The sequence below is a fragment of the Maylandia zebra genome, linkage group LG5 (genome assembly GCF_041146795.1).
Source record: "Maylandia zebra isolate NMK-2024a linkage group LG5, Mzebra_GT3a, whole genome shotgun sequence".
Classification (NCBI taxonomy): domain Eukaryota; kingdom Metazoa; phylum Chordata; class Actinopteri; order Cichliformes; family Cichlidae; genus Maylandia; species Maylandia zebra.
In genome coordinates, this window is record NC_135171.1 from 9,305,570 (window position 1) to 9,333,380 (window position 27,811).

Genomic DNA, 27,811 nt, shown 5'->3' on the forward strand with positions numbered 1-27,811 from the left:
AACATCTCCTCTGAGCAATTGGGTGTTTACAGTGTTTGACTAGGACACACAAATGACAGCAAAAAACATTATTTTACGATAATAAAACAAAATTTACACCGCTGGGACAAACCGGAAGCGTTCTTTGTGGCTACGCGCAGCTCCAATGCGCAGCTACGTCACTATCCGGTTCCTACGACAGAGAAGAGCGCGAGATAGAAATCCAAGAGCGCGGACAACTCTGGCGCTCCGCACCAGCTGGTTGTATAGGCTGTAACATTAGAAAAGTGCCGAGCCTCCATCACCAACACTGGCTACAGCATAGAGACATTAATCACGGGTATTACGACGACATAATACCGAGTACGTATGTACATGACGTGCAACGGCCGCCGGAGAAATCGCTTTCGGACCGTAAACAACAGAAATAGAGGGAAATGTCCCGGTGGCCGCGCGGGTAAGATGTTAATATTTATTACCTAAATTAGCTGTGCTTATTTTATTTTTTTTAACACGGGGGATAATGTGAGTATTTAACGTCTTCTGTTTAATACAGTCAGTTGGAAATTGCAGTCTTTACTGTTTGACCTAACCCTGCTATGCCTGGGAGCTCGCTTGTGTCTGTGCCGCCCTTTTTCCGGACACGGAAAACAGGCTTAGGGTTAAACTTGAGGCCAAACACGGTTTCTCTTAGATCTCACTAGATAAATAAATCACTGCTCAACACAGACATAATTGGCAAACAGTATGTTATTTCTGCGAGCTGTTGTCCGCGCAGTTGCTAGAAAAATAAGAACGATAATCTAGCTGTCTTCCGGACATCACCAGGGCCGGTCAGTAGTGAGTTGTCTGTCAGCTATGTTCGTCCACATCACAGTTGTTTGTCTCTCAGTGAGGATGGAGAGGAGGCCATGCATCAGGACACTGATTCTGATGTGGCAGAGCAGAGGGATGGAGGGAAAGTGAAGGTGAAATGGACTCAAGAGGAGGTATTTGTTTATTTTTATTTTTTAATATATATAATGTAAACCAGACCTTCATTTAAACATTGAAGTAAACCGACTATTTAGATGGCTTTAGAGGACAGGGATCATAAAAATGCTCATTTTTGGGTGTGTATACAGGATGAGAAGCTTAAAACGCTGGTTCAGAAACTGGGACCAAATGACTGGAAAACCATAGCCAGCTACATACCTGTGAGTCTGAACATCTTTTCTGTAAGAATGTATGTCAACAGAAATCTTTTTCAGTATTTTGAGTTTGCTTTTTTGTTTTTTAGAATCATACTGAACATCAGTGTCAGCACCGCTGGTTTAAAGTCTTGGACCCAGAATTAGTGAAAGGCCCCTGGACTAAAGAGGAAGATGAGAAGGTAGGTAGTTTAGAGGTGTTAACGGAGTAAATATGTTGTGAATAAAAGCATGCTGGTGATCTTTTTTTTTAAACTTTTCTTTTTTGTCCTCTAGGTTATAGAGCTTGTCAATCTTTATGGCAACAAACAGTGGGCACTGGTAGCCAAGCACCTGAAAGGCAGACTGGGGAAGCAGTGCAGAGAGCGCTGGCACAACCACCTCAATCCCAGTGTCAAGAAGTCTTCATGGACGGCTGAGGAGGACCTCATCATCTATAAGGCTCACTGCCTGCTTGGCAATCGCTGGGCTGAGATCGCAAAACTGCTCCCTGGAAGGCAAGTAGCTACTCTGCCAGAAACAGAATTTGGCTGATATGAGCTTTTACATGCAAACTCCTGCTCTTTTCTGAATTGAATTCTTAAATTTTTAACTTAGAAAAGTTTGATACTTTGCTGTGCTTGTCAGATACTTTGTAACAACTGATGAACAATTTAATCAGCTGCCTATCTGGTGGGTCACTTGTCCTGCAATGGACTGCATGGACTCCTACACCACAGTCTTAAACTTAAACAGTAGTCCTTGTTCTGTTCTCAGCCACAAGGGACTTGTTCCAGCTAGACTGAGCCTGTAGGTCACAGCAGATCTTCGCAGCAGAGTATTGTCTACTGTTGTTTGTTGGAATCCTTTCATCCACAGGGTGTGAGACACACTTAAGAGGTAGTGTATTACATTGTTGGATGTCTCAGGAGAAGGGCCAGGGCTAGGTTGTTAGCAATAAGTCAACTTTCAAAACAAGTGCGAGGATTACTTTGTGTTGCCAAATAAAGTCAGTATGTGGGGAAACACTGCAATTCATGTCCTGATATATATTGACAGGACGGACAATGCAGTGAAGAATCACTGGAATTCGACCATCAAACGGAAGTTAGAGATGGGCTTCTACTCCGGGGAGGTCTTCAGGCCCAATGAGCTGGAGGAGCTGTGGGCTCGTGTTAACAAGGATGGTCAGGTGGGCTGTGTTTCCATGATGTCCTCCTCTATGATACAAGATACAAAAGATATGTATGGTGAGATACAGAAATTGGGTTCTTCTCATTACACAGGTGCCCAGTTGCTCTCAAGACAGTTCAGACAAGGACTCTGAGCAGAAGATCCCTCCTTCAGTAAGTGACTGTTCGCATTCATTAAAGAAAATAACACAGTTATCTTAAGTATCAGAAACTAGTCTATGCTAGTGTTGTTATAGAATCTCCTTTTTCCAATAGCTGCAAGAAACGTCAGCTAAAGCTGGCACCAGCAAAGCTGGGCCGTCAAAGTCTGTTCCCTCTCCAACCAACAGTCTGAGTCCCAAGAGTGAGGTGGACAGCACAGGAGCGCTGAACAGCACCAGCTGGGTGGTGGACAGCTCCGGATTTCTGTCTCCCACTGGCCCAGCTCTGAAGGAAGTGTTAGACATGGTGGATGGGGTGAATATCTACAATACTACGGGGTTATTTAAAAAAAAAAAAAAACTGTCCTGGTTTTATATTGTCTATAATGTATTCTCTATACAGTTTGTCCTGCACCTGTTCAGTCTTGGCTATTTCACAGTCGTGGTTGCATTCTGACCTAACAAATAAATGTCTCTTCTGCACTAAGGATCTTGATGGCTGGTGCAACCTCGCAGCCTTTGACCTCCCCGAGGACAGTCCCAGCCCAGAGCGACATCAGTTTCGTCTGGAAGGCAGCGCCCTGCAGGAACTAAGCAAAGGCAGCAAAGGAGAACTCATCCCCATCTCTCCTGGGGGCGTCACACCCCCCTCCATACTGAGCCACCGGAGCCGAAGGTGCATCGCTTTGTCTCCCGACGCCAACAAGTCCATGACTCCTAAGAGCACCCCTGTCAAAATCTTGCCCTTTTCTCCATCTCAAGTAAGTCCCTTGTTCAGTGGTACTCGCAGTCATGTCCTATTAATGCACTCTACTGACAAATGTGTGTTTTTGCAGTTTCTCAACATGTGGACTAAGCAGGACACTCATGACTTAGAGTCGCCTCTCACGTCCACACCCGTGTGCAGCCAGAAAGCCATAGTTACCACTCCACTGCAGCGAGACAAGACGCCTCTCACTCAAAAGGAAAACTCAGTGTAAGAGTCCTCTAATTGGTGGAGGCATCTGATGGCTTCGTTTTTCATGGGTTCATCTAAAAACAGACAAATTTCTGAAGATCTGATGCCATCAAAGCATCTCCACCAACTTATAATAATGATTCTTGCACATTTTAATCTCATGTAATGTTCTTAGAATTATTAGAGTGTGTTTTTCTACAAGTACAAAGGGTTGTGGATTGAATATGTCAGATTCAATGGATTAACATTTATTACTAGTATTTTTTACATCAATTCAGTTTATTCATTTATTATATAGAACCAAATCACAACAAAAGTCACCTAAGGCACTTTATATTGTAAGGTAACACATTGTAAGACACTACAACAATAGAGAGAAAACCCCAACAATCAGGCGACACCCCCCCCCCCCCCCCAATGAGCAAGCACTTGGCAGCAGTGGGAAGGAAAAACTCCCTTTTAACAGGAAGAAGCCCCAGGCAGAGGTTTGGAAACAGGACAAAAGAGACACTGTGAAAGAGAGTGAGAGATTAATAATAACTAATCATTAATTGTAAAGTGGTGTAAAAATCAGATATCGGTTTGATGCTGATTCAAGTTTGGAGAGATTAGATATTGGTGACGATGGGCTAATCGAGTCCTATGTTCAGTGTTTAATGCAGCACTTGCACTAACATAATATCTCGCCAGCACCTCGATTACTGTAACTATTCAGCCTGCTTGTGTCTTATCTGCTCAAAGCCACACGTATTAGTGAGGCGGTACACCCACCAGTGAGGGTGATCATAAGTGACGTAACACTGAGCTGAAATGAGTGGATAAAATTGGAAGTAGGATTTTTATTTTTGTCATTAACATAGTTTAAGCAGGGCCTGATGTTAATCTGAACAATGACTTCTAGCGTCTTTCTCACAGTAAGAATTATACGTTGTTAATCTAACACAGTGTATATGAACTTCTCTGTGTTCTCCTTTTTGTTTTCTCTAGTTTTGTTACACCCAACCACAAGTCTGAGCTGTGTACCCCACGAACTCCAACACCGTTTAAAAATGCCATGGAGAAGTACGGGCCTCTGCAGCCTCTGGTGAGCATCAGCATGTGCTGTCTGGGAAAACATGCTAGCTCTCGTCTTTCTCCTGTGCTGTTAACAGCCTTTTCTGCTCTTTTGTCAGCCTCAGACTCCCAACCTCGAGGACGACATAAATGAGGTCATCTTGAGAGATGCGGGGATCGACTTAATGATGCGCTTAACTCCACCCGAACAGAGGCGCAAAACTGTGGTAACTAAAAGCCGATTTTAATACATTGCACAGATTTTTAGTCATTTCAGTCAGAGGCTGGTGTCAGACTCACTTTCTGCCCAACATTTGATTCCAAGTCGGCCAGACTGGTAGATTTACTAACCTAATACACCTGCATATTGTTCCCCTTTCTTTTAGTATAAAGAAATATAATAAGATAAGATAAGATAAGATAGAACTTTATTAATCCCTCGGGTGGGTTCCTCTGGGAAATTCGACTTCCAAAAAGCACAGCAACGACCGAAGTTACAGTTACAGAATTGTTATATATATATATATATATATATATATATATATATATATATATATATATATATATATATATATATATATATATATATATATATATATATATATATATATATATATATATATAAAATACAGAGACAAATATAAATAAAATATACAAAGGGGATAAATAGAATAAATAGGAATAAAAAATAAAAATACAAGTGAATTGCACATTTCAAGTATTGAGTCTATTGCACTGTTGACTATTTACAAAAGTATTGCACAAGGTATTGTACAGTGAGGTAAAGAGGCACTACAGCTTAGTTGTTCCCCCCTCCTTTGTCCACCTGTTTCCCCTCCCTCTCCCCTCCAGAGAGGAGTTAAACAGTTTGATGGCGTGTGGGACAAAGGAGTTTTTAAGTCTGTTAGTTCTTGTCTTGGGGAGAAGCAACCTGTCACTGAACAGACTCTTCTGATTGTTTATGGCCGTGTGCAGAGGATGCCCAGCATTGTTCATAATGTCCAGCAGTTTCTTTAATGTCCTTTTCTCTGCCACTGTCACCAGAGTGTCCAGCTTCATGCCGACCACAGAGCTAGCCTTCCTGATCAGTTTCTCCAGCCTGGATGAGTCCCTCTTTGCTGTGCTGCTCCCCCAGCACACCACAGCATAGAAAAGTACTCCAGCAACCACCGACTGGTAAAACATCCTCAGGAGCTTCCTGCAGATGTTAAAAGACCTCAGCCTCCTGAGGAAGTACAGTCGGCTTTGGGCTTTTTTATACAGGTGCTCTGTGTTGCATGACCAGTCCAGTTTATTGTCCACCCACAGCCCGAGGTACTTGTACTTGTTGACCACCTCCACCTCCTCCCCCTCTATCTGAACCGGCAGTGGACCTTCTCTGGACCTCCCGAAGTCCACAACCAGTTCCTTAGTCTTTGAGGTGTTGAGTTGCAGGTGGTTTGTGTGACTCCATGCGACAAAGTTCCTCACCAGACTTCTGTACTCCTCTTCCTGATCATCCCAGATACACCCCATGATGGCCGTGTCATCTGCAAACTTCTGAATATGGCATAATTCAGAGTTGTAGCAGAAGTCAGAGGTGTACAGGGTGAAGAGAAGAGGGGACAGCACAGTTCCCTGTGGTGCTCCTGTGCTGCTGACCACAGTGTCAGACGTGATGTCCTTCAGCCTGACGTACTGTGGTCTGTCGGTGAGGTAGTCGGAGATCCAAGCCACCAGGCAGGGGTCCACCTCCATCCTGTTCAGTTTTTCCTGAAGCATACAGGGCCGGATGGTATTAAAGGCACTGGAAAAGTCAAGAAACAGGATCCTGACCGTGCCTTTTCCCCCATCCAGGTGTGAGTGGGCTCTATGCAGGAGGTACAGGATGGCATCCTCCACTCCGACATCCGCCTTGTATGCAAACTGTAGTGGGTCCTGGGCATGTTGTACCTGTGGTCGGAGGAGGTTGAGGAAGAGCCGCTCTAGAGTCTTCATAAGATGTGACGTCAGTGCCACCGGTCGGATACCCCATCCATTAATATGAGGCTGAGATGTATTATAAAAATAAACACAATTTTGAGTTTGTCCACTTTAGGAAGATGCTACTACAGTAAATTAAAGAAAGTCGTCATCATCATGGCTCATTAGGCTTACACTGGAAAAAATAAATAAAATAACATCATAAAATTAAAAAAATTCTGGCTAGCAGCTCAATATCTAGAATTTAATTTAAAAATCATTAGTGTTCTCTTAATTCACAAAAACTGTCTCTTTTTTTTCATCCCCATGGACCCGCTATACTAATATAGTAGTAGTGCGGGTGCTCTGACATCTTGATACTCCTGATCATAACATCCATAGTATACATATTGTGCACTAAATATCTAAAACCTGGAGTGAAACTGATCCTAGGAAAACTACTAAAAGTCTCACTAGCAGTTGTAAGTAGATGTAAGTTGCTAAAATCATCAAACTTTACAGTTCAGTTACATGTGCTGTCATGCTCTGTCAGTGATAGCAGTGTGTTTCTGCTCACATGCATCAGGTCCCTTCACTTTTGTACACTTATACTGTGGGCAGTATAACACAGTGCTAATCCTACACTGAATATTCGAGTTTAAGACACAAATGCCAAAAAACACTAATACCTGGGGCAGGGAAAGGATCTACCGCTGTTTATGACATATCCTTCCCCTACTGGCTGAATAGTCTTAGGTGGTCTTCTTTCCACTATATAGGCTGCACGGTTTTGCACTCTTTTTGTTCTGCTATGTTCCACATAATTTAAAGAAAAAATCATTCTGTGTGCAACATGTATGAGTATAATACACCTAGAGCCGTAGCTGCAAACTGACAAATGTTAGTACGGAGGAATTCTGTTTAAAAGGGTTTTTGTAATGGTGCATGCAGGGGATGCTATTTTATTCTGTTAATGACCTTCAGCTACACAAACACTGAGCCTTTTGTAACTTGTAAAGTTTTGGAACATAGCACCTCCTTTCTTCACACTCAGGAGTTCCCACCTCGGGGCTGTCAATCACAGTTGTCACACACAGAAAGCAGCCTTGTTCAGTCGCTGTACCCAAAGCAGGCTCTTACTGCCACCACTCTGTGAGAATGCTTTGAGCTAAGAGCTGCTGACAGCTCATTGCTACCCTCCTTCCATTCTTCACTCAGATATTTTTAACAGACCTTGTTTCTCTTTGCCGATTTGATCGTCTTTTATTGCCAGCATCGCCCTCCTATGAAGAAAGTGCGTAAGTCGTTGGCGCTGGATGTAATGGACTGCCAGGTGATGCCTACATCCAAACGTAAATCAGCCAAACACAACATCAAGGTAAAGTGTGTGCAAACGCTTTATTAGCCTGCGTGTGGTTTAGTCATATCCTAATTCTTGATATTTGGTCCTTACTTTTTTGGCCACAGGAAGAACCAATGTTGATTTCTGTCAGCTCTTCACCACTTAGCAGCAAGCGGCACGAAAACATTTTGGATCAGGGCTTCCTTTTGGGACCAAGTGACAGTGCCATATTTCCCAGCACAGTCCCCCCAGTTCCAGTATGTTCCACCTTTTTGCTCTTTTGAGAGGAGTTATAAGTGTAATCAGAGTGTGAAGTCATTTACATCTGTTTATGGGTTTTTTTTTCCTCCACAGATGTCAAAGGAATGGGAAATGGTTGTTTGCGGACAAACTAAAGACCAGTTAATAATGACAGAAAAAGCCCGGCGCTACCTTCGCTCACTAAAATCCCACGCTCCTAGCCGGGCTCTGATCCTGTCCTGAGATGGCTCGTGTTTTTACGCCAAAATGTTACTTATCCAGAACTAACAGTTGCTATTTTCCCATTTCTCCTGAGGGCCTGGTGTACTTTGTGGCGGAGAAAGAGTCACGTCTTGTAAGGTTAGCGCCATGTTTGAACAACACGTTAGCGATCAGGTTATTGACAGTGTTAGGCCTGTCTGAAAGAGAATGTTGCTTTTAGATGTAGAGTCAGGCTGCCAGGCATGTTTAATTCCATAGTTGTTATTTCAGTGTTTGAAAAGAACGAATGAATGTTGAGGGGGAAGAAGAAGAATGTGTAAATGAAAAATTAAGGCTGTATAGTTTTGCCATCACTGGGGGGAAAAAAAAAGGTTTTACATGTGATTAAACAGTTTTTTTAACATTGTGTTTTGTACAAAGGTTGCCCCTCCATATCCATGTTCTGTGTTATAGAGGATTTACAGGTTGAACAGTAATGCATGAAGGGAACACTTATTGTAGGATCTATTTAGCATGTATAGATTCGTTTTATGATGCATTTCGGTACACACAAATTGTAGCTTCCCACACATTGGAGAGAAATTGACACTAATCATATCTCTAAAGATGAGGAGCTACCCATCAAGATGCGTACATCTCAAGTTTTAATCTGTAATAGTCATTTATGTGAGATGTAGTGAAGGTGTAAAAGTGTTCCAACTGTTGGTGTGAAGGGGATTATAAATAATGTGACACTGTAAATAGAGTTGACTGTTTGCTCTGTCATACAAGAATGTTGCAGAATTGAATAAAATACTGATATGTTCAATACACTTGCTGTTTGATTATGCTGCTGCAACTTTGTGATGCAGTCCTGACAAATTAAGGTGTATAAAGTAGGCTTTGTTTTAGTTGGAATGTGCTGAAAGTGTGGTCTAATAATTGGAGCCTGTCTTAGTTTATGCAACATTTTGTTCAATTATGTTTATATGGCACCAATTCACAACATTTGAATCGGGTCACATTATATTACAAGGCAAAGACCCAACAATCAGGAAGCCTCAGCAGGTTAAAGGTTAGAGGTTAAAGTTCTTTCCTAGCTTGAGTTGGAGTTGTCCAGGTAACTTAAATTAAGATATTAACTTTCAGAATTTTCCAATCACATTTTCTTAATGCAAGATCTAAATTTCTGAGTACACAGGAATGTGAAAAAACAATTTCCTAAGGCTCTATGTAATCCTGTGAAAAATTCAAAAACAAACTGTTTCCATTGAAAGTATCAGTGTAAGTGGAGTACACTTAATGTACTCACCATCAGCACAAGAAACCACCTTGATAAAAACAGGTTTTGGCAGTTGACTCACGTGGTGTACTTTAGGGTGACCATATTTTGATTTCCACATAAGAGGACACTTGGCCCGGTCATGAAGAACTTTAATAATACCGTTTGCTTCAAGAAAACTTTAACATTATTAAACGACGAAAACTTCTCTATGCGGTTAATGAATGGTGAAATAAAAAAAATGTCATATAGGCTTTTACAAGTCAAGTGCAAAAAAAGAGCACAGTTGGTCACATTAGTGTACTTTTAAAATTAGTTGTAAAATGCTTACAATTTAAATGCGGTTTTTATAAATGAAAAACAAAAACTAAACAAGTCCGATTTGCAAATACTACTTTACAGTGATATCGGTAGCTGTATAGGTACAAAAATCTAGAAATTTCCTGAAAGCATCCAGAATCCTGTTGCAGTATGGCCATGGCACAGCTGATATTTGCGAACATGATCTACAGTTTGCATTCGATGTCAAAGAATGTAAATATAGACCATTATTTTATTTACAGTGCGTCTTACACGTATACAAAGTATTTATATATTAAAATAATAATAATAAAAATGATAATTTTAGTGGGCATTTATTTTTAAATGCAACGTGTACAGCCGGATATCCCCCTACTGACAGGTCGCGCTCTGAGACACCGGAAGTAATCGTCGCTTTTGGTGACGCTGCATTAGACCTCAAGACATGGACCGGTCTAGTGAGTACATTCCTTTACAAAACGCCGAATTGAATGTCATTTATGTGCATCTTTGGTTTTATTCATGTCGTGTAAGCTTTTGTTGAAATGCAGGTTTTATCGTTGGTGGAAAAATACCGCTCTGTGCTCGCAGTGTGCCGTTTCCTACTGACGTTAGCTTGCTGGCTCGTAGCTAGACCTGCACGAGCGAGCGTTACATGAATGAATGAATTGTATGTTGAGAAGCTATTATAAAAATGTATTATTCTGTTTATTATATATTTAATTTTGTGTTTATGAATTCACCTTTCGAGCAGCAGCCGGCGTCAGATTACTTAGTCCATGCTGTGTGTCCGCAGGGCTGTTCGGGTTGTTCTTTCTCAGCCTGGCTCTTTCCGGAGCTCAGGCGCTCACACCGTCACATTACCTCTCCCTGTCTGATGTGGCCCGACTGCAGAACCTCCTGAGCCAGCAGTTCACTGACCTGGAGTCCGCATACTACTCAGTTGTAGGTCTGACCAAGCTGGGAGCGACAGTTCCCGATCACGAAGTGAGAAAAACAGTCCTTCATTATTTGCATATGTAATATATGGACTCTAGACTCCCATCGGTCTTCACTATGTGGCTGTTTTGCATTTGTTTGTTTTTAGGATGTGTGCCAGTTTGTGAAATCTCAGCTTGATTCCACTAGTGTTGATTCACTCTTCTTTGCTGCTGAGATCAGTCGTGCCATTTCAGGATGTGAGGTATAAAAATATTTCATGGTGTCTCTCTGTCTGTTATCCCTTCTTTCTGTTAGAGATAAGTGTAACAGAAATGCATGAATTACATTTGTGTGCATTGTTTTTGTTTTTAACTCTTTAGATCCCTGTATCCAACGAAACCCGCGACCTCCTCCTGGCTGCAGTCAGTGAAGATTCGACCATGACTCAGATTCATCGGGCTGTGACTGCTCTCAGCTCTCTTGGGCTTCCTCTTGCTTCCCAGGAAGTTGTAGGTTCCTTGACAGCCCGGATCAACAAAGAGGATAATGTTATGGCGTAAGTGTTAGATGCTTTTCAGTTGTCATTACCAAAAAAATACAATAAAAATAAAGAGAGTCTATGCATCTTATTTTACAATAAATGGGTGTTCTCTTTGGACAGCATCACCATGGCTCTGCAAACAGCATCCCAGCTTTCCCAGCAGGCAGAGCTCGGAGGAATACTGGAAGAAATTGAGGTGAACTTTAAAACTACCACCAGATGGTGCTGTCTCACTATTTTTTGATTTATAGCAAGAAATCCTATATCTTCAAAATGGGCCCTATTGTATTTACTTATGGTTTTATATTTTTATTCTTTGACCCTAAAAGGATTGCTTTGCATGATGTAAAGCTGCAAATGATCCACATTTGTGTTGCACTAGGCCTTGGGACAGCCTCTTTGTTCAAATGAGGCATTTTAGTTTCCTTCTGGTTGGCTTCTTTTTACCAGTCACAAGGTGTGAACAACAGATGAGCTGAGCAAGTCAGTGATATCCTCTCTCAGTGACAGTAAGGAGTCGGGAGTAAAAAAAAACCTCTGAAGTCTGAACTTTTGACTCGGAGGTGTTACTTGTACATATGCTGACCTTGGCTTTGTTTAATAAGAGTATCTATCACTGCAACAATATGCACGACAGAAATTAAGGTAAATTCTAACTCCCCTTCTGATGGCTTTTCCCTTCCAGGATCTGACAGCTCGCTTGGATGACCTCGGTGGCCTCTACCTCCAGTTTGAAGAGGGACTCGAAGCAACCGCCATGTTTGTGACCGCTGCTTATTCCCTGTCAGATCACATGGACATGGAGCCTCCTATCAAAGAGGTCTGATATCTGTTTGTGAGGTGCTGTACCAGCTGAAGTTATATCGATTTGGCTTGGTATTGATGGCAAATGTTCTCTTCACACAGGATCAGGTCATCCAGCTGGTGAATTCTATCTTCAGCAAGAAATCCTGGGACTCTCTGGCTGAGGCTTTCAGCGTGGCAAGCGCCGCCGCTGCTCTGTCCGGCAACCGCTTCCACGTACCGGTAGTCGTCACTGCCCAGGGCCCAGCTACTGTTTCCCACAGCCAGCCAACCCTGCAGGTACACATGATGGATCGTGTTCTATCTACAGCCCTCAGTGTGGTTTTTAATCACCTCACAGTCACATCACCCTGTCTCTCTCTCTTTCTGATTCACAGCTCCTTGTCACTGATGTCATGTCTCAACCACTAGACTCAGCCAATGTGGTGGTGGAATCTGCATACGCTGTGGCCTCGAAGGCTGCTATTCTCAACCAAGCACCATTCACAATTAATGAGTATGTATAAGAATCCAAATGTGTTAGCTGTACAGTCGTCTCTCAAGTTCCCCAGAAGTTGAGATTTATCCCCAACGACAGGGTAAACTCCAGTATTAAAGCAAACAGTTGTCATTGGCTGTAGATTGTGTTTCTAATCCTCTTTACATAATATCCCAACGTACTTTCATTTTACAGTAAATTGTGACTGCAACCCCAGCTGTTATACTGAGTTCTTCTTATTTTCTCCTTTTCAGCGGCGTCTTTGAACTGAACTTCATGTCCAGCCAGCCAGCCAGCGGATATTACCAGTTCACCATTGCAGTGACCGGGGACAGCCGGCTGGTTGCCAATCATGTCGAGGTACGTTTTTTTTCTTGCTGCATTTAGCTGGAATTGGCATGCACAATAATAGTCATTGTTATTTTTCCAATCAGTGGTTCTTTATTTAGGTTTACAGTGACTCCTTTTCCCTTTTGTCAGGGGTATATGTAAAATAAATCATTGTAATAACACACAATCAGAACAATAAGAAAAGTAGTCTTAGACCCCCCCTTAACTAATATGAAATATTTGCCTGAGGCCTGTAGTCTGCACCTAAGGTCACTTTTAATTGCTGCTGTTTTGAAGCAAATATGTGACTCGTTAGTGTTTGCAGAGCAAAGCAACAAGCAAATATGAAAAAGTCAAAAAAATTTTTTTTCATTTTTTAACTAAAAAGCTTAAAATACACACAGCTCTCTGTTAGTCACATGTTATGTTACGTTAGGGCAGTGGTTCCCAAACTTTATTTTGCTGGGCCCCCCTTTGTTTTACAAGAAAAATGTTCGCGCCCTGCGCGCGCACAAACACATCCTCCAACCACACACACCCATATTTTGCTCCATTGCGGTTTATTTCACACCTCAAACATTTAGTAAACAATTAAGCAAATACAAGTAATCTGCAATAAATTACAGGTAATAATAAAATAAACTACTAACTCTTGTACGGTACGTCCACACCTACACGGGTATTTTTGAAAACGCAGCTGTTTCTATGTGCTTGGGCCTTTCGTCCGCACCTAAACGGCGTTTCAAATCACCGAAAACTGAGATTTTTTTTAAAACTCCTTTTTTATGTTTACGTGTGGACGAGGAATACAGAGTTCGTAACACAACGTCAAAGGTGTGTGCCTTTTTTTTCACGTCACGCTGTGCGCCACGTTATTGTTTACGTGAGATGAATTGCAGAATGGCAGATAGAGACAAAATACTGTTAATCTTCAGGTTTTACATGTTTACATATACACACGCAGTTACTGTCCCTCCATTTACAAAGGCAGAGGCGTCACAGTGGGATTATTTTACGTGTAGTTGTTTTTTTCCTGTGTAATAATATTCAACATTACTATCAATCCATTTTTCAAAAAATGCCTCTCTGTGCAAAATGGGTTTAAAAACAAACAGCTGTGGGATCCTGTTTGTCCGTGATTTGAACAGCCCAGCGCTGCTCCCGACGCAGGGAAAACCAATCCTGCAGGGGAGACCTACCTCGGCACTTGTGCAGGTGAAGCCAAAGGGCAGACATGCTTCACCATATTTTCTAGTCTTTGGCTTAGAATGAAGTTGGTTTGGAAACATATTCCGCGATGCTTCATCTCCTGCTTTGCGTTTGTGTGGGCGCCCCGTGCTAGCAGTGTCCAAGCCTCCCCCCCCCTTTTCATACCGCGCCCCCCCTGCAATGGCTCTGCGCCCCCACTTTGGGAAGGTCTGCGTTAGGGCATGTCGCGTCTCTTTCTTCATCCTCTTCTTTATATGTAGCCACAAACATCCTCCCAGCTGTTGTACTGTTATTCTACCTTGAAAGATGACATTACCCAGAATACCATTCTGTAAATATGAAAGATTTGGAAAGTGTTCATATTTCAAACACTGTTACGTGCTTTGATTTCAGGAAGCTGTTGATTATTAAAGCAAAACTTATGTGAATAGGTGGAGATGTTTGGCCATAATGTACATCTACCATGTTTGGGAAAAACCAAACACGGCACATCAGCACAAACTCTTCTTCTTTCTGGCAGTAAAGTTTGGAATGGCTGAAAGAGAAAAGAATCAACATGTCGTAAAGGTCCAGTCAAAGTCTAGAACTCAACCTGATCAATATGCTGTTGATCTTAAGAGAGCTGTGCTTAAATGAATGCCTTAATCAAATATAGTCAAACCTCAATGAGCTGACGCAGTTTTGTAAGAAGGGTGGGGTCAGAATTCCTCTACAACGACATGAGAGACGGATAAAGTCGTACACAAAACAGTGACGGTGGTTCTGCAAGCTGTTGAATGTTGGGGTGTGCTTAGTTTTGAACAGCGCTGCATAGACTGCATAGAAAACTTTCCTTTTAATGAATATACTACAAGTGTAGCTTGAGCTTCAACTTCTTAAACTGTGTCCACACAAAATGATTCCCTTTGAAGCTGACAGCTCATCGCTTGCACACGTTCCAGGCTCCAGTTGCCTAGGTAACCCTTTAATGCATTTACTACTAGGTCATATCTCAATCGAAAGTATCCTGCACTCGCATTGGTACTCGCTTTCCGTCAACTTTGCATCCCAGTGATTATTTTACTCGATCACTTTCTGTGGGCTCTGGTAGCTACGTGTGGATGCAGCTCTAACTCCTGTAAAATCCACAATAGGCATTTTGGTTTATTGAGTGCTGTTTGACTTATTATTGACTTAATATTCATATAATTAAAGAAATTACTGCATGTATGCTGATACATCTGGTGTACTGCCCATCCCACTAACCAGCAGGCTGTTTGTATTAATGACAAAGGGCCTGCTGTTGGGCTTGTGGAAACGGTGGTCCTCTACAGCTTCAGGAGCTTTCTTTCACTGCTGATGTTCAGTTATGGCAGAAATCAGAATAGTTTTGGTCAGTAATGAGTTTGCAATTATTAACACGAGTGCTCTACAATCTTTATGTATTTCCTAACTTAAAAACATGTTTGTTTTTTTCAGCAGATTGAACTTTAGCTACAATCTAACTGAAAACCAAATAAATAAAACTTGATCAGGGAGATGTGGTTATGCAGATGATCTTGTTTTCTATATAGTTAAAAACAAAAATTAGAAGAACATATTTGTGCAGCTCTTGTTCATTCATATTGAGACATGACAAAGCTGGAGGGTGGGGTATAACAGGATACTGTGCAGTATGTGGGAACAATGGTGCACGTCATCAGACAGTCTCTCCATGGAGACTGTCAGGATATTTCACCTGGTTGTTCGCAGGAGAAGTGCCGTAAAATGCTCTGTGTCCAATGGAAAAGGGAACACGAGAGAGAGAAGTACAAAATCAGGCTGCTTTCTTGGCTCCTCGCAGCTGGCCAGTCACGACATGAAGTGGATGTGAACCCAGTTACAGAAATCGTTGGACAGACCACTCTAACGTGGTGCTGGTGTGTGTGTGTGTGTGTGAAGTACCTGCTGCACCAGTTTAAAATTTGTGTTCATTCAAGTCCAGCAGCTTGGAGAAGGAAAGCAGAAGAAGGAAAGGAGAAGGAAAAACAGGGATCCATCATTTCTTAAATGAATAAAGAAATAATTATGTTTATAAGGTTCTCATCAGCAAGTATTTTATTTGCCATGTACTTTGTGGGGAAAAAAAAAAAAAGTAAAATCATATGTCAGTCCAGCAAACCCCTGATCCGAGGGATGATGGCACCGTCTTGAAGTTGGCACTTGTAGTTCTCATTTTGCTCTTTTGCAGTCTCGGTGTAGTCACGTATGGACCAGCTCTCCATCTGCTACACATTTTGGTTGGAGTGGCCCTCCGGGGCTGCTGATGCAAGCTTTGGTCCAGCTACTGTTGAGTTGGATTCTGCGATCCTCTCTGGGGAAGCAGCTGAATGCTGTTGAGTTTTTCCACAGTAGCATATTAAACCATATTAAGGAGACATTTGAGCAGTGATTAAACTTTGAAAACAAGAGTAAAGGGATTGTCCACTCCTTTTAGATCCATCACAGATGTGTAGAATGTGATTTGCATCCAGGATAATCTGTTCAGGCTTTAATATACCCGGGCTGCCTGCCCGTGTGCAGGCTGTGTGGGGAACCACTGAATTCTCATTGCATTGTTTGTGCACACACTTTGACTACTGTACTCATGACTCTGCTTTGTACTCTGTCTCCACCTGTAGCTTAAAGTGAAGGTGTCCACAGAGGTGGCTGTGACCAACATGGACCTCTCTGTGGTGGATAAGGACCAGAGCATCGGCACAAAGACCACCAGGTTGGAAATCAAATTTAAAAAGTGGTGCCAGCTTTTGTTGATCCACCGTAAGAGGAAAGTAAAATACTAAATGATTTTCATCTGTTTTTGTCTTTTCTTTTTGGTAAATACACATGCAGGGTGGACTATCCTTCCAAAGCTAAGAGCTCCTTCACAGCAGACAGCCACCAGAACTTTGCCATGTCCTTCCAGCTGGTTGACATTAACACTGGAGTGGAGCTCACACCTCACCAGGTGTGTAATCAGAGTGTGACAGGAACACATGTCTACAGCAAACTGCTGACAGAACACTTGTTTCTGACTTCGTCTGCTTTTATAGTCTCGTTTGTGACCATACGGCCCTCATAGTGAACGTCTAGTCAAACGCAAGAAGACACACACTGGTTATGGCAGGAGGGTGAGCTCAAACCCTCACCTGATGTCAAAAACCTGTTTCTTGTCCATGTTGCAGACCTTTGTACGGCTGCACAATCAGAAAACTGGCCAGGAGGTCGTGTTTGTGGCCGAACCCGACAGCAAGAACCTGTACAAGTTTGAGTTGGACACAGCCGAGCGGAAATCGGAATTCGACTCCATCTCTGGCACCTATTCTCTCTACCTCATCGTTGGAGACGCCACTTTAGAGAATCCCATCCTGTGGAACGTGGTGAGTGTCTGAGGCCTGTTGGCGATAGCGAGTCCTCGCTGACGTAAACCCTGCTCACCCACTTTTAATCTTTTGAAAGGCCGACGTCATTCTGAAGTTCGTGGATGAGGAGGCCCCGGCAACAATTCAACCTAAGACTCTTTATGTACCCAAACCAGAGATTCAGGTACTAGTTATGCTCTCTTAACATCTCATTTACTGGCTGATGATAGAATGAAACCAGCTTGATTTTAACAATCTCCTCATGTTTGTGCAGCATCTGTTCAGGGAACCTGAGAAGAAGCCCTCCACAGTGGTTTCCAACACCTTCACTGCACTCATCCTGTCTCCCTTCCTGCTGCTGCTCATTCTGGTAATAATAATAATAATAATATGTTTGTACAAAATGTTTCCCTTTTTTTTTTTTTCCACTCTCCATCTAGCTGTGGTTTCGTATACGTATGGAAGTAATTTGCTATTTAAAGAGACACACCTACAAACAAACCTATTTCATTATCAGTCCAAGCTTTCCCTGATAGCTCGTCCGCCTGTGCTATTGCTCTGTGCAGTGATCTTTTTTTCCCCTGTTGAAAAGCTCTTCAGTACGAAGCCTTCACAGACAGTGAATGAGACTCTAGTCCACTATGACTATAATACTTGTTTTAATTTGAAATCACAAAAGCTATAGTGTATTTTTCCCCTGGCATTTTCAGTGATGAATAATAGTCATTGTTGCCGTGGATCAGTTCATTGTGCGTTAGGTGGTAAACAATTTTTTTGGCTCTTTTGTCCTCTTGCAGAGGACGAAAAATCACATTGTGTTTTATTCCCCTCTCTCCTCTGTAGTGGGTCAAGCTCGGCGCCAACATCTCCAGCTTCAGCTTCTCTCCGAGCACCATCCTGTTCCATCTGGGACACGCAGGTTAGTCCCCGTGTTTGAAATGAAATCTTTGCCACAGACTCGACTTTTTTCCAGCTTCTCTGCCTGCTGTTTGCCCGCTGTTGTTCTACACGATGAGCGAATTGCTGTAAGAACAGCTGACATTACGCAGAATGATTATTCTAAGTATGCATTATTCATGAAATTCCCCAAACACCTCTGTGACATTAAGTCAGTTTTCCATGTGCGGAATTTAGCAGCCAAAAGAAGCAAAAATTTAAACCCAGAAAAGCACGACAACAGGAAATGCAAATTTCTGCTCATTTCCATCATCACTATTGTTGTGCAAATTGCTCTCCAAAGTAAACATCTGGTGGGGCTACATCTCCCATGAAGTGTCAAAACCACTGAAATCGAGGGCACTTCATGATGACACAAAAGTGCGACAGGCAATTGTGACAGGAAAACAATGCAGAATTCTAGCAGACTTAGCTCTGTGCGTTTTTTATCACCACAGAGTTCAGTGTTCTCGTCACGCCACACAGATCCGATGCTTCACCTGCCACAGTGCTCTCTTTAAAGGGAGGTTTGTGTTTTAGGCATAAAAAATTTCCTTCGAAGTGCCGTGTCTCCCGATGTCTCTGTGCACACGTGGCAAAACCTTCATGGCTCTGTAACAGTTTAATGTAATTTTTAACGCAACTTAAAACATTTTCGTGGAACATTTGTGCTTTCTTAGTGGCTGCTTCCCAGAATATAAAGGGAAAAATGTGTGTTCCCCAACCAGTTAGCAAATGTTGGCTGGTTACTGCTGGGTGAAACCAGTTGCACAGGGTAGTGTTTTTAGAACCAGAATGGGATAGGAAACCTATCTCATGTTAGTGACTGGCAGCAACCTGCCACAACTACTTGCTAACTGGGTCGGGTTCAGTTTTTCTTAGACCAGCGGCTCCCTGGGGATCACTAAACAGTCACTAGGCTGAGGGACTCTTAGAAGTTTAAATATTTAAATATTGGACTCATTTAGTGTGACCCGTAACAAGTGACTGAGCCCATAAACTCATCAGCAACGTGTTTGCAGATGTCAGGACAGAGCGTGGTTTCTGTAAGCTTTGTAGGATGAGCCATTAGGAAGAAGCCACTTGTTAAATGCTAGTTGAGTTGGCATGTTAATTAACCAGCTAATGTGATCCATGATACTAACACATGTAGGCTATAGTGTAAGTTTTAGAGTGAATGACGTGACAGCACAATGGCTACTACAGCGCAACAGGATGGTGGCTGCAGTTCTGTTAATGGCTGTTGCTGGCTGTCCAAACCACAGGACCACTGTAATACTTCCAGTAAAAATATTAAAGGTTTTATTCTATAATTATTTCCTTTTGTTACCATGAAGATATGTCAAATTCAAAGGACTATGGCTCAGTATATCATAGCATTGGAGCATTCTATATGTTGTGAAGGAGTGGAGATGGGGAACTTGGCTGGGTGGTCATTAATGTTCAAATCTATTTGGCTGTTTCATTTCAGCCATGCTGGGCCTGATGTACGTCTACTGGACCCACCTGAACATGTTCCAGACTCTGAAGTACCTGGCAATCATCGGCGGTGTAACTTTCCTTGCCGGAAACCGCATGCTGGCCCAGAAAGCAGTGAAGAGGTACGCCTGCCAAATGCGACTGGCACAAATGGCTCCTAGAGAGTCCTTAATGGTAGAGAGAAAGCCTAGCCCTTTTCCAGATAACAAGGACTTCAGTGCTGTGAGGCTTCTAGGTAGTTCTTATCTCCAAACTTGAGGGAAAGTGCCTATTCTATATTCGTAGCTGTTCAGTGGGCCTGCAGAGGCTAATTTCGATATCAGGCTCTCTGCCAGTAGAAGAGCTTGTGCATACTTGGAAAAGGAGAGAAGAACAGCAGCAAGATCTAAAGGAGTGAAAGCAGTGATGATATCAGGGGCAATTTCTTCACCGTGATTATGTAGAGCTCTTTGAGGGCCAGAGTGAGCAATTTGTCTCTGACTCGAGAGCTCGCTTTGTAATTGTCCGCCTTTACCTCTTGATCTCACAACAGCCCATTTAACAACGTAGAAGATTTCAATTAATGATTTCACCAATGTCATTCTCCAACTGAGGACTTTGTCCCTTCTTCCAGGCTAGTTTTTGTCTCGTGAAGCTCTTTTCTTTTCTTTAACCCTTCTATCCACACCTCGCTGTGTCTTACAGGATTGCTGCAGAGCAAAGTAGTAGATTGGCAAAGTATAGAAGCCTTCGATAAAGCCTCCCCCATATGTAACAAATGAGTCGGTTCTGCTTCCAGGCTGAAGTAAGGGCATCCTCACAGACTGCATCCACTGCGCATTTCCATAATGTCTCGCAGCGTGCATGGCTGTGTGGTGCTCATTCTAACTCCGAGTGTTCACATGTACTTGCTGCCACCCCCCCACCCCCCCTCTGGTTTGCCTCTTCACTCATCCCACCACGATCACTGCAACCATAGCCATGCAGCCACTTGGACAGTCCCTCCATTGTGTTGTCTAACACTCGTGGTTCTGGTTGTACCATTACATTTGAGAGATGTGTTTTGTGTCCATGTCCGTGCATCGTCCACGACTTGAGAGATTTTGGTCATGATGGTTGCTCTGTGTTTTTGCCTACTTACACTGTGTTTTTGTGGTAGGGTGCACAATCAGAATGCATGATCCATGATTTGTCAGTGATCAGGTGCTCAGTGAGAACCCAGAGAGGTTCTCATTCATTCATTCATTGTCATGTCTGTAATAACTAATGCTTGTTTTTGTATCTCTCCACAGAAATCAGAAAAAATAGGGGCAAGAAAAAAGAAGATGATTGTTTTGTTGTTTCCATCAAAACCTTGTTTTGTTTTTTGTTTGTTTTTGTTTGTTTTGTTTTTTAAGAGAAAATGGGACGAAAAGTTGAAAACTTCAAAGCATGCAGTTTGTCTGTGTTGCCAAATGGAAGAAATTGAAATATCACCACGTCTCTGGGAGTCTGGAATAACACTCAGTGCAGAGGACTGTGGAGCTACTGATCATTGCACTTCATCTTCCTGTGAGATTTGTTTTCTTATTGCGAGCTGTTTTTGTTGGTTTCTTTTTTTTTTTGTTTGTTTTTTTTAAACCTGGGTTTGTCCCGCCCCCCTCCTTATTTTATTTTATTTTTTTTGGTACATTCCTCTTTTTTGTCCCTCAGCTCTCCTCGTAACATTTTTCAACTGTTAATGAACCATATTGGCAGTAATACTGACACATGGAACATTTCTGTGGCTGTTTCCTATTTGATACAGAGTCGATGTCTCTGAGAAAGTCTGTTAATAAGTAAAAAAAGAGGGCAATTTGAGGATGTTTTTGTAAAGAAGAACAGGAAATAAAGGTGCTGGGGAGGTCAAGTCTCACGTGTTTCTTTCTTTTTCTTATTATAGAGAAGAATATGAGCTCAGTGGGTTTTTTGTGTATGTCAAATTGATTATATATATATATCTCTTATATATTTTATTTTTTTGTCATCACAGTAGGGGAGAAAGAAATGATATTTGCTTGGGTAAAAACATTCTTCTTTTTCCAGCTACAATCTAAAGGTGTCTCCTAAACACATTAGATAAATGATAAATGTACTTGCACTGCCATAGTACTTTCTTAATCAAAGTCACACTGCTGCTTTTAAAAGCTACACCTTTAGTGATCCCACAGACTCCACTGAATGCATCAGAGGCCATTCAGGGTTCAGTATCTCACCTAAGGACTCTAAGGTGCTTGAACTGGAATAGCCAGAGATTGAACTACTAACCCTCTGATTGGTAGATGACCTGCTCTATCTCCTGAGCCACAGCAGCCTCGAATTTATTGCAGGTCTGAGTGGAGGGCGGCTACATGTACTGAATGCAAATGAGCAGATTGTGGGAATAAAAATAAAAAGCACAGCATAGGGAAAAAAAAGTGGAGAGTTCGCTATTTTGTAGTGCAGTCAGAATATAACCTATTACTATAGCTTATATAAGATAAAAGATGAATACTTTTATCTCCAAAAGTTAGGAATTTATTGTGAAAAATGCTTCGTCTGATAAAAATATATCACAGAATAAAATTATTAGTATTTTAAAAAAATTCTCTAAGCAAGGAGCTGAAAGAAAACGAAACCAGCAGTGTGGCACTAAACAAAGTATTTTATAGTTATCTGAAAACTGCTTTACATCTGTATTTACAAATGGACGCCAGCATTAAGTGAAGTAGCTGTCATCATTTTGTGATGTTTTCAGTAAGTCTTGTAATCATTGATGCAGAGAAAATGACCTGAGGGAGATTTATTGTCCTTTACGTAGAAGGCATCAGTGTGTTCACAAAGAGCCAAACATGTTTGGCTCTTCTCCTGCACACAGTGGAGCAGGCTGGAGGAAGCATTAGGAACAGAGAGCAACTTTTATCCTAAACATTAAGAATCACTCATAGAAATCACATCAAAAGCTCGTCACTTGGACTCACGTGGATTGTGGATAACACACCCTGATTAATTCAAAGTCAGATCAAATGACAGGTTGCGAAGATTATTAATCCATAGAACCGATTCATGGATGATTCAAATGTCGGGTACTGGTGTTTGTGCATTATGGATCAATGGCAGAGCTTAATGAGAGTTCTAAACGGAGCAGAGCTGTTATTAAGACAATGTTAGAAGCAGCACCTGTGCTGCCACGAGTCCAGCTGCCTGCTGGGGTTTGTTCCTCAGTTGTGCAGACAGTACCGTGATTACACTCCCCGCTATTGTACACACATGTGTGTCCCTTAAAGGGATATTTTTTTAATCTGTCTTCACACAAGATAAAAACAGTTCACCTTCCCAGAGTTAAGGTGCTCCGTGGTCCCTATGGAGGGATCTTTGAAGGTGTTTCACACTCTGTGAAGTTGTGTAGTCTATAAAGCGTGCCCATGATGGCCACAGTAGACAATTACAGGCTAATGGTAATGCCAGCACATACTGTAGTGTAACAGGTACAGAACACAGCAGAATGACATCCAGTTAATCTGCAGTGTTTGAAGAGTCACATTAGGCAGCAAAAACTACTAGTTGCATGCGACTACAGCAGACTTTTGAAACACAATGTCTCTTTTCACTGTTATGCTGATGATATTCAAATCTACCTTCACCTGACTGGGGATGCTCTATCCTCACCACATCCTCTGTTTGACTGTCTGAGTGATGTCAAAGACTGGTTATCACGTAACTTTCTTACTTTAAATGGAAAGAAGACAGAAATTATTGTTTTTGACCGAAATATGCCTCTGGGACAATTGACTGGCACATTTGGGCCTGTTGCTAACTACCTTACTGATACTGCCAGGAATCTTGGAGTTTTCATGGACAGTTCCTTCAAACTTGATAAACAGGTCTCTACTGTGGTGAAAACTAGCTTTCATCAACTACGCCTAATTTCTAAGGCTAAACCCTACATACCACACAAAGATATAGAGAAACTCATTCATGCTTTCATTACGTCAAGACTGGACTATTGTAACTCACTCTACTTGGGTCTACAATCTTCTCTTCTGCAGCGTTTGCAGCTGGTCCAGAATGCCGCAGCACGTCTCTTGACCGGCACTAGAAAGTTTGACTCTATCACCCCTGTTCTGAAAAATTTACACTGGCTTCCTATCAAATATCGAATTGATTTTAAAATTTTATTGTTTACTTATAAAATTTTAAACAATATGGCACCTGACTATTTAGCTGATCTCCTCTGTCTGTACAGCCCTCAGAGAGCACTAAGATCATCGGACCAACTGCTCTTAGTACAACCTAGGTCTCGGCTGAAGACCAGAGGAGACCGTGCCTTTGCCGTTGCTGCACCCAGGCTATGGAATACTCTCCCTCTTCATATTCGCGCGTCAGATTCCATTCAGTCTTTTAAATCACGTTTAAAAACGTATTTGTTTGATCTGGCATTTAAGGCGAATTAGGGTAATTTACATCTGGCTCTGTATTTAGATTATGTAATCATCTTATATTTTATATATTTGTAATTTATATTTTATTGTGATTTTATCTGTATTGTGATTTTACTGGAAAGCACTTTGGTGTACTTCGGTCTTAAAAATGTGCTATATAAATAAATTTTGATTTGATTTGATTTGATTTGATTGACTTCTTTTTAAACTCGTAAAATATATTATTGCTTCAAATATGTACTTCATTTCCATACAAGCTTTCTAAATATCACATCTTTTGTCTCGTGAAACATCTTGAAATGTTAAAGAAAAGGTGCAGATGTACAGTAACATCAACACGCACGGCCATTTAACAGGCCATCAAGGTCGCATCTGTTAATCATAGCAGGAAACCTGTAACACAGAGTTGGCATTTATAATGCAGACGTGGCCCTGAAGACACATTCTTGAGACAATCCTCACATAAGATACACAATCAGAAAGATACACAATCAGAAAGCCACTAAAGGGTTTTTTAATGAAATCTGGTCACATAGTTTGATTTGGGTGTTTGAATAACCCAACCCCCCCTCGCCCACACACACACACACACACACACACACACACACACACACACACACACACACACACACACACACACACACACACATACATACACACAATGATAAGCTAGGCTGTAGGATTTCCTCACAACTTTTAATGTGAATATATAAGATGATTTCTTTTCTTTTCTTTAAAGGACACCCTCAAACAAATAAAAGATGGTTAAAAAAAAATGTGATGATAAAGCTTTCCTCCTCAACTCAGCAGTCTGTAAAGAGAAAAGATTCAGTTTAGTGAATCTGCAGCAAAAGCCAAATTCTGAATGTTTAGGCTTTTTAAAGATCGGAGACGTGTATACCTGTGTCTCAGGACATTCCCGTGCACCCCCCTGTATCTCTGATTTCTCTGGATGGCTGTGAGGTCTTCCTTGTATGTCCCCTCATAGATATCTGACTGACGTTTCATGTAGCTCTCACTTCCATCCCTGTGGGGAAAAAACAAACAAACCCCACAATAATTCCTCTTTCACTGGCTATTTGTACTGGTAACCCACACACATTGGAGCGATTTCAGTCCACTTGTGTTACCTACCCCAGCCGTTTGCCCATGATTGTCTGAAGGAACTTTCTGGCAGAGATTTGGCCCAGGACTTTCCTGTAGCTGTTTGTAAAGATGGCATCAGCGTGGCGCCCTAAGCTGGAATCAGAAATGGGGACAGTTTGCATCAGTTCAGTCAGTGTAAGCAGAAAATAAAGTAAACTGCAGTGCAGCGGCAGGATTTATCTGGGAGCTGGCCAGCGGTCGATTTACAATTTGCTCACATCTTTTTATGCATCCACACTAAAGTTCGAAGTATTAAGACACATTTAGTAAAACTTTAAAATACGGCCTGCAACTAAAGGTGTAAGTACCCTGTAATCAAATGGAATTTCAACATATTTGCTTTGAAATTACAATGTAGTCATGGTTACCTATAAATATTTAAAGGTAAGTACACCAAAATAAGAAATTAACAAGTGAAGTTTTTACAGGAAACCAAAAAATATACTGTAATGACAAGTGCATGTTCACTGCACAATCCATTTTAAGTAATGTGCAATGAAATCATAATATTGTAGAAAAACAATATTTCCCCATCTTACATTAGAAATATGTTATATTTGCAGCACGGGCTGTATTATGGGGTGGATCGATCTTAGCCACATTTCATAATTAATTCATAAATGAAAACTTTGTGCACTATTTTAATAAAATGTAGCTCCATATCTAAAAGGTCAAAATATAAAGATTTAGGTCCAGCATAGACTATCTGTAGTCCAATGTTTGCTTGCATTGTATTCAGCTGTGTGTATTTTTTTGACATATCTTTGAAAATGATGTACCTTCTAATAAATCAAGAATCCCCATTAAAAAATGTGTAAATGATCCACTCTGACTGGGACGTTTCATTAGCTGAGCCTTTGAGCCATATTTTACATCAGCCACTCAGACCATATTAACATACGGACCGCAACTCTGCTGGCTCCCTGGGAGGACGTGCGTCTTCCTCCTGCTGCTCTGCTGGATTCTTTAGTGAAGATGTCATCAGGATAGATGTATCCCTCTGGCCGAACCTGAGAAACATCCCCATGAACTATATGAATGCAGAACATCTTAAATGCCATTATTCAAACATAGCCCTTTATCTAGCAAGAACGATGATTTCATAGTAGTGCAGTCTTTGTAAAGATGACAGATTTAAAAGAAAAGAAAATATCATCAGTCTGCAAAATGCTTTAGCGAGTGAAAAATTACATCTGCAGCTTTGGTACACGACACTGTGACGATGATGCCTCGTAAACGTAACGCGGTGACTAATCCAGACTTCTTGACCCTTTTTAGCAGAAGTACAGAGGACACAGCTATGACATGTAAAGTAAAGAGTCAACTGTTAGATGAGCTTCGACACGACCATTTTTCTAATCCTGACAGAGATCAAATATGTTATATTTAATGTTTCATTCAGATTTTGAATATTAAGAAAATTTTCTATGTCACTTGGTAAGGTTTCCAAACATTTTAGCTAAATGATGCATATATAGTGCATATTGGTGTGATTTGCCATGAGTTTACAAAAAATGTTCCCTTTGTGTAATCATCCAATGCTGTCATTGATCGGCATTCCCAAAGCTGAACAGCTGAACTAAGCAAAGGGTTTACGTAACTTTCAAAATATGCCTAAACCTCAGTAAAAATGGAAATGAACAACACCTAATGAATTTGAGTGATTTTGTCAGGACTTACCTAATGGATGGGTAGAGTGGGGAGCCTGACAAAGTCATGATCAGGCAGCAAAGCAGCAGTGCAGCTTTCTCCATCATCACAGCTAGTCCTGGAGAACAGTGGATAGCCAGAACAAATGACAGGAGTAGAAATTACATTAGAAAAAACGCTGAAACCACAGTTTCCCAGACCAGCCTCATCGCTCTGCACAAGGAACTGAAGTTGAGGCAGGCAGAGATGTATAACGTGACAGGAAATATCATGATTTTAAGAATAAATAATACATTTATATCAAATTCAGAGTGTTTTTTCTAAGTTACCTTGATTTTTTTTTTTTCTTGGTAAGAATCCTGAGTGCCTCTGCAGTTTTATTCCGCACCTTCCACTCTCATGATGTCTCACTTCCAGGAAAGAAAGAACAAAAGAAAACACTGGAACAGTACTGTTTCTCATCCCAGAGTTCATGCTCACTTTATACTGAACCTGTGGCTCCAGTCACGCCTACATCACACATGATTCTCTCTCTCTCTCTCTCTCTCTCTGTCTGTGTGTGCGTCCGGGATGCGGATTGGGGGCATATTCACTTATTCATATGAGAAGTTGCTTTCTCTCGTCACCGTTTGTTCTTCTTCTTTAAAAAACAAAAACAAAAACTTTATTTAAAAGCATCTGTCTGAAACTGTTTTGGCAGGATTTCATATTTACATGATAAGTATGAACAATGTTTTGTTCT

At 41.5% G+C, this 27,811-nt stretch overlaps 4 protein-coding genes across 5 annotated transcripts in view; 2 read left to right on the forward strand and 2 right to left on the reverse strand.

The window, feature by feature from the left end:
* Positions 1-27,811, reverse strand: part of LOC143418577 (solute carrier family 41 member 1-like) — a 149,667-nt gene that overhangs the window by 112,155 nt on the left and 9,701 nt on the right. The gene's annotated exons all lie outside the window — the stretch shown is intronic.
* On the forward strand, positions 137-9,058 carry mybl2b (v-myb avian myeloblastosis viral oncogene homolog-like 2b). The gene is made up of 15 exons (XM_004559931.3): positions 137-436; positions 872-968; positions 1,104-1,175; positions 1,259-1,351; positions 1,446-1,666; positions 2,208-2,340; positions 2,435-2,494; positions 2,597-2,797; positions 2,970-3,242; positions 3,318-3,457; positions 4,427-4,523; positions 4,612-4,719; positions 7,707-7,811; positions 7,901-8,032; positions 8,130-9,058. The coding sequence occupies exons 1-15, from the start codon at positions 417-419 to the stop codon at positions 8,256-8,258; spliced, it is 1,881 nt and encodes a 626-aa protein (XP_004559988.1). The 5' UTR covers positions 137-416; the 3' UTR covers positions 8,259-9,058.
* rpn2 (ribophorin II) lies at positions 10,174-21,722 on the forward strand. 2 transcript variants are annotated; one of them, XM_004559932.5, is made up of 18 exons: positions 10,174-10,256; positions 10,595-10,785; positions 10,886-10,981; positions 11,100-11,275; positions 11,381-11,456; positions 11,946-12,080; positions 12,167-12,343; positions 12,442-12,560; positions 12,797-12,902; positions 16,721-16,812; positions 16,932-17,046; positions 17,264-17,458; positions 17,538-17,624; positions 17,715-17,810; positions 18,284-18,359; positions 19,848-19,977; positions 20,540-20,639; positions 21,127-21,722. In XM_004559932.5, exons 1-17 carry the CDS (start codon positions 10,244-10,246, stop codon positions 20,589-20,591), a joined length of 1,932 nt encoding a protein of 643 aa, XP_004559989.2. In that variant the 5' UTR covers positions 10,174-10,243; the 3' UTR covers positions 20,592-20,639; positions 21,127-21,722. The 2 variants fall into 2 exon arrangements, with proteins under 2 accessions (XP_004559989.2, XP_004559990.2); XM_004559933.2 differs by lacking the exon at positions 20,540-20,639.
* ghrh (growth hormone releasing hormone) lies at positions 24,951-27,532 on the reverse strand. The gene is made up of 6 exons (XM_004559935.3): positions 27,399-27,532; positions 27,100-27,187; positions 26,325-26,429; positions 25,408-25,512; positions 25,175-25,300; positions 24,951-25,084 (listed from the first exon to the last, which is right to left on the reverse strand). The coding sequence occupies exons 1-6, from the start codon at positions 27,529-27,531 to the stop codon at positions 25,072-25,074; spliced, it is 570 nt and encodes a 189-aa protein (XP_004559992.2). The 5' UTR covers position 27,532; the 3' UTR covers positions 24,951-25,071.